Genomic DNA, 12,074 nt, shown 5'->3' with positions numbered 1-12,074 from the left:
GAATCAAGTTTATTGGCAAGGTACACCCCAAGCTCCATGACCATTGAAAACAGCACTTTTAGATGATTATGATTATGGTTATGATGATTATTGCCTGTTTTAATTAACCCTATTGCTTCTCCACATAGGCATGAACGCTTTACAATTACAGAATTTGGCAACTTTAGCAGCCGCAGCAGCCGCCGCCCAGACCTCAGCTACCACCACCAATGCAAACCCTCTCTCCACAACGACTGGTGCTCTGGGAGCCCTCACAAGTCCTGGTAAGAGCAGAGTTCCTGCTTCCAGCACACAAACATGGGCCTCGAGGGGAAGGTGGTTGTTAAAATGCTGATCCCGTGTTGTGTCGTAAGTTCCGTGCTCGTGTAAATTGTGAAGAGCCTGTAATAGCTGACTACATTTTTGTTTTGTTTCAAGCAAATAACTGCTTTTTCAAGTGGTTCAATGTGGACAAGTTCACCTTTCCAGATTCATTTCAGGGGCCATTAAAGCTTAACAGACCCATCTTAAAAAACTCTTCGTGAAAATTACAATTGCATGGGAAACTCAAGATAAAATTAACTTTTCACAAACAATTCAGAACATGACCAAATCCTTCCCATCCAAAGGAAAATCAGCTGAGGTGGTTTGTTTTAATCCCCCAGGTACTGATCTTTGATTCCCATCACATGCACGTATTGCCTTTGCCCTTCATGAATTTTTCTAAAGTCCTTTTTATTTTTCCCTTCTCTTGCTGCATCTCAGTTGAGCTTTCTTTTGGTCCTGAGTACACAGTTACAGAAGTGACATGACACAAGGAATACACAGCCAGATTCTGACTTTATTACACTGAGCAGAAGCCAGATTTATGGGGGCAAAAGGGCCAGGATAAGAGGTGGAAATGCCTCCATGACCACCATGTGGATTTCCAGCCATGTGTGTCTCGTGTCTCCAAAATCCTAGAGAGAAACTGGGACAAATTCAGACTTAGGTAACACTTCAGGATCTCTAGAATCCACAGAGAGAGATGTTGATTCAGTGTAGTTACTCTGGGTTTACAGTGATATAGCTGAGTAGAGAATCTGGCCACTTATTGTTACATAAAGGCTGCAGGGTGTAATTATTTGCATCATGAAGTGTGTTTATTGCTGTTCTAAAAAACATTCATATTATTTTAGACACCACTAAAGAACATTTGTGTTTAATCTTGTTTAAGTGTGTATTTATCCCCCATGAAAAAGTAATTCATGGCAGACTGTTTGAGCTCATCAGTAAGGAAAACAGTCTTCACTGCACAATAGAACTGGGACTGAGTGTGGTGCTGGGTGTTAGTGCTGGCCAGGGCTCCCATTATATTACAGTTTTATTGTTTGTTTGGGACAGAGGTTAAATGGAAATAAGCTTGGCTAGTATGAAGTTTGTGCATAATTTTCCTGTTTTTGGCATGAGTCTCATCTTGACCTAAAAATAATATTCATTAGCAACATCTCTGAGAAGCAGGTTGGGTGAAAATAATTTTGGCTTGCTGAAGTGTTTTTTTTTAAACCTGAGCAATCTCTTCCCTCTGTCCTGGAACTGGGACTTAGTACTTTGCAAAAGACTATTCCCAGTGTCAGTGTTTCCATGTTACACCTGTCTAAATGCCACCCATTTATAGAAGCAGAAACGTTGCATGCATGCTCTGTGACATCTCTGCAGTTTAGCTGATAAATGTCTGAGCAGCCTTGTCCTCCCAAGACACACACAACATATCTTGGCCCAAACTGACAAGAGTTTCCAGGTCAACTCAGTGCACTTCACTGTGGGGCAGAGGGGCTGGGAATTAACTCCCTTTTTCTTTGCTGCTCTGCAGCACAGTGGCACCAGAATGTTCCTGTTGTGCACTTTGTTTTGCCATGTACACACAAACCTTAAGGCCCACATTTCTCTCTTTCCATCTCCAACACAGTCTTCTTCTCCAGCCTGTCTGATTTGCTGTTCCCTTTTGATCTGGAGGCTCCCTGAGTGCCTGGGAGGTTGTTTTATCTGATGCCCAGGTCTGCAGAGCCCCTTGGTAGACAGGTGCTCCCACTGGGCTGGGCAGATATATCTTTGGGGTAACCAGAGCTTCCTATTGCTCAGGGTGGTATTGTAGAGCAGATACCAGGGGTTTTTCCAAAAAGGTTAAGGATTTTGACTAGCACATTGAACTTACATGATTTTCAAAAAAATTTGGACATTTAGCCTTTCAAATAGTGTCTTGAGAATGCCAGTTGCCTTTGAAAGTCTCATAGATGGTACCTGTACACAGGTGTTTCTAATATTAGACAGCTTGAAAAATCTCTGATAGTTCCACTGACCTATTTATGTTGCACAACCAACCTAAAATCAAGCCTTGTTAAAATGTTCTTCAGTTTAACCTTCCTTATCTGGTTCCACATTCTCCACCCTATTACATATTTTGTAAACCTGAATAATATCTTCAATGATTTTTCTCTGTTCCATGGAAAATGAATTTAGTGGGATAAAGCTTTTCATAGTAGCTCAGAGCGTTTCCACTAAAACTTGAAATATGTTGGCAGAAAACATTTAAATCTGCCTTTCAGTGTGTGGATGTTTGGAGGCCTTAAGGGTATTTTTTTGGTCTAGTTTTCCTTTAATAGAACACTTCAGTTTGTTGTGTTTCGTAAGTGTAAATTATTTTGTCTGATTTCCAAGCCTGCACTAAGCCCAGGAAGAAATGTTTGCATCTCTCCAGATAATGCATTAAATTAATATTTCTTAGTTGAGAAAGCAGCCCACATTTGGGGCAGTGCAAAGGTAGATGCTTAAATTTAATCCTTCTCTAGATGTTTTTAAGGGCAAAATACTGCACAGAATGGAGATGGGCATAAGTTGTACTTCCAGGATGCCTTGAACCATGGCAGACACATAATCCATGCTTCCAGCCAGATATATCTCCCCTGAAGATCTCCCCTGAATCAATCTTTGACCAAGAGCTCTTCTGTGCTTTGTAAACATGTGTCATAAGAGCCCCAAAATGGTTGTTTCAGTCAAAATTCATCTTGAAGCTTTATTTTACATAGATAAGCTTTAGCAGCCATCAGTGCACCACCCTAGAGGAGATAGTGGCCAGGCCAACTTCAGTGCATTGGCAGCACAGGGAAACAGGCCAGGAAGTGAGGAGCCAGCAGGACATCTGATATTTGAGGATTTCCAAACAAATTAAACTCCAGTGCTCTTTCTCCCACACATTCTGACTAAACAGCTTTGACCTCTAGAGAGTCAAAGGACACTCGTTCTCCTCCATGTGCTAAATACTTTCTCTTAAGCTTGAAAGAGTATTCATTCAGAAAGAACAGAGACAATACAATCCCCCAAACTATTAATTTTTTTATAATTGTAAATTTATAATTTCAATTTTGCATACCCATGGAAGTGTCTCCCTACAGCATTGTTAGAAATGATTTTTTAAAAGCCTTTGCTTAAAAAAACATGAAAGATTAAGCTTTCATTTTAGTAAAAATCCCCTCAGGCAATAAATAGGTTCTTTTGTCTCTTGGCCTTGGAAAAAAAATTTAAATGGTTTAAATTGCCTATGGTTAAAGTAACTGTTTCTTACAATTATCAGATGGTAGTGAATAAAAATTAAAATGAAATCATGAAAGACCGCAAACCAGGTAAAGGCATATTATGACTTTCATGAGTTTCTCATGGGTCTTTTGAAGACTCATTTAATCATCTTTCTTGTCTTTTATTTTGATATGATAATTGTTTCCTTTATTTACTTTAATCACCTCTATTTAGTTAATTAATTCTTCACTTTATTTTCATTTCACTTGCTTAGGATATTTTTCTGTTTTGAAGACAGGTACCAGTACTATTTCACACTGTTTTAAAGGCAGGTACCTGTGGCATTTCATAACACAAGGATTTGGGCTGGGGGAGCTTTTACCTGACTCCAGGTTTTTCTCACCCAGTTTGTCTCAGCTGTCTTTGGGGGTGGATCTGGAAATTTGCATCCTGTAAAAGGATCATTGAGCAAAGGGAGGCTGCTGCCCCAGAGCCTGCAGAGCTGTGGGGTCATTCTGTGGGTGGTGGCAATGCCTGGAGGTGGATGTGGAGGAAAAGCATACAAGCTCAGGATCAAAGTATGTGTCTCTTACACTGTCTGACATTTAATTTCCCTCAGTTGACCCACTACCCCAATTTTCCCAGGGGTAATAACGTGTGTTCTGACTGGGTGGCACCAGGCTAAGCAGCACTGTAAAATGTCACTCAGGGCAGGCTGGTGCAGTCAAGGTCTGAGTAGCTCCAAGGATGGAGATTCCACAGCCTCTGTGAGATCATTTCAGTTTTGTTTCTTCAAATTCATGCATAAATGTTTGTTTCAGTAACCAGTAGAAAAGCCCCATTATATGTAAATGAAGAGACTAAGCATCTAATTATATATCCAGATTTATCTGCATGAACATACACAATATAAATTCTGAGCTGTGGGGGGATAGAACTGCTAAACCAGAAGCTAATTCAGTTTCAGACTTAGGAGCCTTCATTTTCCATGACATTCTCATGATTATTTGATTCTCTAAATTATTATTTATTCACACTAGCTATTCATGCTTCAGTAAAAAACTCTTTAGGTTTATCTGCTGTGTATACCTAAGTAGAAATATTTGGGGGAAAAATACTGATAGGGTAAAAATTGAGAAAGTGAGACTTTTTCCTTTAATGACATCCTAAAATCCAGCACGGCTTTTGTCATATTATGTCAGTATTCAGCCATTAACTCTTAAACTGAAAAAAAAAAAAGAATTCTCCTAAGCACAAAGGTCTAAAAATACTCATTTTCAGACAGATGCTGACATTGAAGAATAACAGTCCCAAAAAAAAAGGAAGACTGTGAAGTATAGAATAAACTGAAAAAGAAAAAAAAAATTACACTGCTTTTCCTGTAAGAATTAATTCTTTCTTTTCCTCTGCTCAAAGCAGAGAATTATAACTTACAGCTATCATCCGTGGCTCATTATTTTCTCTACCCCCTAATCTAGTATGAAGATTGTCTTTGTTAGCTGAAGGTGTTCATGTTGTGAGCACAGTTGTTGAAATGGTAGAGATTTTATAGAATATACAAGATGCCTCAGCTGAGAAGCAGTGAAGAATGTTCAAATAACCATTCTTAGAAGATTTGCTTTTTGTTCACTTCAGTGCAATACGTTTTTCTCCAATCAGTGGTGCAAGGCTGCCACCGTGACATTTTGTTAGAGGCCAGTGCACCCACTGAGATAGTTGTGATTTGCTTCCAGGATGATCCAAAAATAACCCTACCAGTAGGTGTGGAGGAAGGTCTGACAATTGCTAAAGACTGAATTGAAATAGATGTTTCATGTTGAAAAAGATTGGTTTACAATGCAGAATGGCACTCATCATGCTGTAGTGCAAATTGATTATTTTTGTGCCATTCCATGTGAATTAATGCATGTTCCATTATTGTACAATCATTTAAAATAAGCTTTATTAGTTTTGCAGAACATAGAAAAACTTCCCTGGTATAATTTTCATTAATTTTAGGATAAAGATATAGTTGACAAATATAAGACATAGCTTAAATAAAGATTTTAAAATACAGTGTATGTACAGTACACACACTTAACCCAAGTGTATGTTTTAAAATTTTGCATTTTAGTCCAGTTATATAAATCACCTTGTTATCTTAGTGCTTGGAGGACAGAGAATTTCAATACCTTAACTTTCATCTCAGCACCAATATTGTAAAAGAATATATTTTCAAGGAAGTTGTGGAAAAAAATCTTGCTTTAGCACGCCCACATCCCAGTGCCTGTTATTGGACTGCAGAGCTCAAGGAGATTTGTGACAGGACAAGTAAATTTCTGAACTGTTGTGTGTCAGCTGGTATTACACACATGGTGATAAGTTCCTGTGGTTAGGCTCCTCAATCAGTGAATTGATTTTGACTGTTCTTACTGCCCAGAGATTATGCTGCTTCTTGGAGAGATATATTGGTACTAAGCCCATCTGATAATTAGGCCACCCTTAATCAGGCATGCAAACACAAGTTGGAGCCAGAAACAGGAAACTGGGCATGTATTTTTTGACTTATATTTGTATTCTTAATAATGCTTCAATATGTCCTAAATGACTAAAGGAGAAAAGAGTGGGACTTGTGGCCAAGAATCTCCCAGAGTGCCAGTACAGTAAAAGGAGAGGTGATGGATTCATATGGAGCCTCCCTGGATCAGCACTGACTCTCCCTGGTGTCCTCATTGGAAAAATGAGCCAGTGATAACCTGAAGGATGCTGGTGGCAGCAGACAGGCCCCCAGTTTGCTGTTTGCATATTTGTCCATAAAATGTAGCAGGTCTTTGTACATTCTCCTCTCAGAAGGGTTTCTGAGCAGGTGCATCCCTGCAGCCTGAAGGATTTCAGGGAGGCTCAGCCACTGAATGGGCTCAGGGTGGGCAGAGCTGCCTTGTGAGCAGTGTGAGGCTGCCTGACAACTGTAGGGGTCATTTTGGCAAAGCTCCTTATCTGTTTTAGAATCAACATTATCAATTTATGCACAGAAAATTTTGGCACAGAAATCTCCAGCTGTTTCCTCAGAATTCCATTTAATACCAAAGGACAGAAACATAGACATATTTTCAATCAAGCATTGTGCTAGTTAATTTTTTTTAGGTTTGTTTTTTTCCTTTCAGGAAGCAGCATACAGTACTAAACCATGGATTAGTAGGATCTAATTCAACAGGAGACATGTTTGTTTTTTAAACATTATTACATTATCATCTTCCTAAAGTATTAAATCCATTGCCTTAGCACATTTCAGGATTTACTTTGCTTGCAGTATACAAATAACACGTATAATACATTATATTTTGTAAGTATCTCTCTACCCCACTCTTAATCTCTATTTCAAGCTACAAGAATCCCAGTTTGTAAAAAAAAAGAAAGCTTTTCTTCTTTCTGTTGGAAGCATTATTTGAAGTTCATTCAGGGTTGTTTCCACTAAAGAAAGATGATAGTATCAGCTTGCCTATACAGGTAGATATGTGAGCTTATATGTAATATATCTTACAAGAAGTTACAAGCCCAGAAAATGCTGCAGTTCATAATACCCAGGAAATAATGTAAATCTTAGAAAAACTCATGCATTTGAAGGAGCTTCCAACTACTGCCAACACTGTTCCTTCAATCCTACTGGATTGTGCTTGTGTCCATGGATAATCCTGGTCTGTTTACCCAAGGCAGAAAAATGATAATTAATAGTAAAGAATAAGAATTTTTTAAAAAATCTTAATTTTATTCTATTTTTTATTATTTTTAATATCTTGCCCTAATTGTTTTAGCATTCTCTCAAAAGAACTAGTTGCTTGAATATGGGCATACTGCATTATTTTATGCAATGTCCAAACAAATGCATGAGTTTAAAACCAAGTAAAGTAAACCCTCAACTGCTTTTGCTGTTAGCAGAACAAAAATGTGTAATATGGATGAAAAGAACCAGTGTCATAGTGAACTCAATATGACTTTGCAAATGGTCTGCAAAGGACCTGGCTGAGTAATTTTACATGAGGCAAGATAATCCTTAAAGTTCTGCAGCTCCCAGGGCTGAACAACTGCATTTTGTGCATGTGCTATTGCAATAAGGTTGTGCTTGCACACCCCACTTAGAAACCCATCTGACATGGAAATAATTGCATGCACCTTCAGGATTCATAACTCACTTAACCACAAACTCAAATTTTCAATATGTAGTTTAGCTCATCTGTATTCTAAAATACCATGGATAGGATTCCTAAGTGTCTGAAGGAAACAAGTCTTTTAGAAACATCTTGCTGCAATGGAAAGACAAACACCTCCCAAGGACTGTTTACCTGATCTTAAGACAAATATATGAGAGAGGTGAAAAAGAAGAGGAACCAGGCCATCCTCTCCCATGTACTAGAATTTGAATTGGTATATATGCACGTGGTAAGCACTTGTAGAACAAAAACATTGCTTTCTTTGAATGACAGCCTTGGACTCTACTGACACTCTTTTTTTATTTTTATTTATGGAGAGATGCTACTGCATGTTGTTTGTCTATGCTTAGTGCTGAAAGTGTGTCAAAGATGTTGCAGGCACACCAGGGGCCATCTGAAGGGACCTGTACTCCAGGCAGCAGATCCTGGCCTCAGTAGAGCCTTCTTGATTTTTAGATCAGAAATTCTTTGCAAAGTGATTTATGAGTGGCTGTGTTGTGAAGTGGCTCCACATGGAGGTCATTTCAGCATCGGGGCATGCATCTCTGAACAATAGCCCGCTCCAAATTGTGTGAGATAGCTGTAATAAACATGAGAGCACAGCTGGAAGTTCCCTGTAGAAATGGCTTTGATGTGAACTCAGTGGTGCTTCAATGAGCACAGCCACAGCCCTTGGCCCCACTGAGTAAAACAGAGTCATAAGTGCTCAGTAATTCTTTGTTTTCCTCATATTGTGGTGATTGAATTTGGTTTGATTTCAGTTAGAGTTACGGTTGCAGATGTGCCATGGTCAGCTATGAAGCTGAATTCAAGCCAGTCCACTGTGCATTATTATTCTGTTCCTGAGACACTCTAAACTACTTGCCACCCAAAACCAAAGGCAGTTTATCATTGTGGTGTGCTGGGGAGAATGGACAACGTGTTGCAGGCACAGTATTGAGGTACAATTTGTAGTTTTCTCTAGAGGTGGATGGTCTTCACCAAGAAATGCATTTCAACAAAACATCAGCATGGAATTGGCTCAGAACATTAACTTGCTTTTTACTCTCTCTTCATCTTTAAAATCCCATAGGAAAATGTGCCCTTAAACACTAAGATTCAAAAAACCAGCCTAAATTCATGAAGGCATGCCCTTGTTTGTTAATGTACATTTTGCTAAATAAATAGGTTTGGGGGGAAATCATGGAACAAGGGATTAGAAAACTACAAAAATAACCAACTAGTAAGTTTGTCTGCCATACTTGTAGTACCTTTGCATGCTCTGTTTTCTCCTCCTTGTTTGCACTGCTGTGGAAGGTCCATGATGTAGATACTGTAATTTCATGACAATCATAAATGTCAAGTTAAGTGTTGACATAAAGAAGTGATTGAAATGAGGGTCCCTGATTTTTGCTTCTCCCAAGCTTTCTTAGCTCTCAAAAACCCATGCAGTGCTGAATAGTATGCTTTTATGAGCCTAAAGTTATTCTCCCATTGTTGAAGGCCTTGGCTTCTGAATTTGCAAAAAATTTGAATGTATTGGTTCACCTCTTTATGTTTTCTGTGTTTTTTTAAATTCTTGTATAAGTCAGTGTTCAAAAAGGACTTCATAAAGTATAAACCTGTTTTCAGCAAGCCAGAACCAGAAGGATCACCATGGGGAAAGACTCCTTCCTCTCTCTCCCTCTGTGCCATGCTTTCTCTCATTTGCACAAGCATTCACACAAACACAAAAAAGAGACCATATATTGAGTGCATGGTGTTCTCCCTTCATCCTTTGCTCAATGTTGCTTCTCTTTCCCTGTTCCATGTGAAGAAATGGAAAATTTTTCATGGGCACAGTTCACCTGTGAGTAATGAAGAAGCAGAGGGGCACTGACTTATTGGAGAATGGCTGTGATATTGGTATATGTCTTTCTATATTGTCATTCTTGTTTCCCCTGACTCCTTCTTGCTCTCTTGCTTTTCTGGTGCTCTTCCCTGGAGTGCATCTGTCACTTTAATTTTATCCTATCCAAGCACAAGCAAAGCACTTAAACTTCCTAGAATCTTCCTTTTTGACATGTCAGACAGCATTTCTGAGATACCAGAAAACGTGCAAGTTTTTTATTTATTTCTCCATACCAATGGCAATGTGCTAGTCAGAGGATCTTATGGAAAATGCACCTCTCCAGACCAGGAAAATCTACCTCACCTTTGCCAAAATCTGCCCTGAGAAATAGAACCAGAGCCTGCTGGTACTGTTAGTAACAGAGGCCACCAGTTTGTGCAAGGGTGGATATTTGGATGGGCTGGAGATCAGCACAAAGGGCAGACAATTTAATGCCAATCACACATGCTAGTTAGATTAGAATACTGATGAGCCCTAGTGAAAGGCCAACTGCATCTTCTTTTAGCAAAAAATATTAAATTGCCCCCATTTCTCTCCCTCCCCCTCCAGTTTCTCCACAAGAATAAATTAAAACTTGGAGGTGTGGTTATTATCACAGAATAATTAGACCTCATGGGATTAGAGACACTCAACGTTTGCTAATGCCCCTGGGTTGTGATTATCTAATAATGATGATGCCTCTGTCATTGCTTAATTATTCTTCCCCTTTAAAATGTTCCTTCTGCAGTCAGAGCCCATAGAATGTGCTCATTTCAGCCAGAAACACCAGTGCAAATTCCTGAGAGCAATGTCACATGGGCATCATGATTGACTTGCTCACTTCTCCCCCACACTGTTTATAATCCTCATTTCATCAGCTCCAGCATTACTATATTTGAATCATTCCCCTTTTCCATAAGACATTTCATTTGTGTGTTCAGGAAAAAATTCTGTGCCCTCCATCTCTTCAAAACAACCAGTTGGTGTTTGTGCTACACAAAGGTAACACACCTTAATCAGTTGACCTTAAATATATAAGATCAGATCTGTGCAGAATCCCTCCTAACTCCAGGCTGATAGTCCAGACTCCCATCTACATGAGAGCCTTCTACAGCTGGGTACCATTCCCTGTTTAAGAGAGTACCACCACAAAACTAAGATCATATAAACCAAAGTCAGAAGCTTTGCACAAACTTTGTCCAACACAACAAAACTTTGTCCAATATCTTTAGTCTTTCAGTCAGGCCAGCAGATGTTCCTCATGTTTAGACAGAGTTTTGAAGACACAGTTCCAAACATCATTGGTTATTGCAGCTGAAGATTAGAAAGAAAACAGAGAACACAGCCATAATCTGATTATCCTTAAATCCAGTGTTGTCTCTTAGCTTTATTATCCCTCTTGGACTAAGCAAGGGACAAAGACATATTTTGTTTACCCAGGAGATTTTGTGTACTAAACAAAGATTTTAAATTCAGCTGGCTAAAATTAGAGATTTCTACTTTGGGTTAAATTTTTTTGTTATTTTGTCTTATAATTCTCTGATAAACTCTTACAATTTTTTCTGTTGCTGACTGAGAAACTATTAGAATATTTTTTTTTATCACTTTTACTCTCTTTGTATGATTTCTTTATATCCTTTCCTTACATTCTTCTACTGTGGTTTTATTTTCTGTTGCACATTGCTGAATCTAAGAGGAATCTAAAACCTCAAGGAAAGATCCAACGTCAGAACTTCTGTTAGATGTAGGTTGGGCCCTAGAAACCTCACCCACACAGTGTAGTTGTGGCAGCCTAGAATGAAAACCACAGATGAGAGTTAGCATAATTAAGGTCAACCTCTGTTTCTGCAAACAAACCCAAGAACAGAAATTGGTTCTGCTGTTCAATACACCTTCATTCTTCAGCCTTCTTTCATTCTGCTCTAGTGTGAGCTGACTTTCTCTACCTTTCTCCTACTCTGCTCTAATTCCCACAGAATGATTGAAGTTGGGAGGTCAGTCAGGTCCCTGCTCATTTGAGATCAGGTTGCTCAGGGCTGGATCTAAACAAGTCTTAAAAACCTCCAAGGACACAGTTGGAGCAATCTGGATAATCTGTTCCAGAGGAGGAAGGGAGCAGGACAAAGTGGAGAGCAATGGAGAAGTGCACACTCTACATTGCCCATAAATAGTGCCAAGTTAGCACATATAGTAGGGAGATTCCAAGAGATCCAAGGGGCTTTGTGGTACAGGACTTTGCTGAGAAGTCACTGTATTTTTTTTTTTTACTTAGACATTTACCAAAAAAATTAAGGAAAGAATGAGGCTGACTACACACTGCCATTTCTCTGCTAAAACAAAGTAAAACGTGATTGGAATAGGTCCTTTCTTTCAGTGCAACAGTCAGAGGGTGGGTTATTTATTTCTATGTCTTCAGCAGCCTTCCTAGATCCTGACCCCCACTGTGGGAAAAGGATTCCTGAAGATGAACAATGAGATGGAGCACCTCTCCTATGAGGAAAGGCTGA

At 39.1% G+C, this 12,074-nt stretch overlaps 1 protein-coding gene across 19 annotated transcripts in view; it reads left to right on the top strand.

Annotated features, from left to right (window-relative positions):
- CELF2 (CUGBP Elav-like family member 2) overlaps positions 1 to 12,074 on the top strand; it is a 536,651-nt gene that overhangs the window by 499,872 nt on the left and 24,705 nt on the right. For all 19 annotated transcript variants that reach the window (XM_079304437.1, XM_079304439.1, XM_079304441.1 and 16 more), the window contains one exon: positions 129 to 263. In XM_079304437.1, the coding sequence (XP_079160563.1) occupies positions 129 to 263 (135 nt within the window). The remainder of the gene's footprint in view (positions 1 to 128; positions 264 to 12,074) is intronic.

This window comes from Erithacus rubecula (genome assembly GCF_903797595.1).
Source record: "Erithacus rubecula genome assembly, chromosome: 4".
Lineage (NCBI taxonomy): Eukaryota > Metazoa > Chordata > Aves > Passeriformes > Muscicapidae > Erithacus > Erithacus rubecula.
The sequence above is the reverse complement of the archived record's forward strand: the minus strand, read 5'-3'. Positions and strand labels throughout refer to the sequence as shown.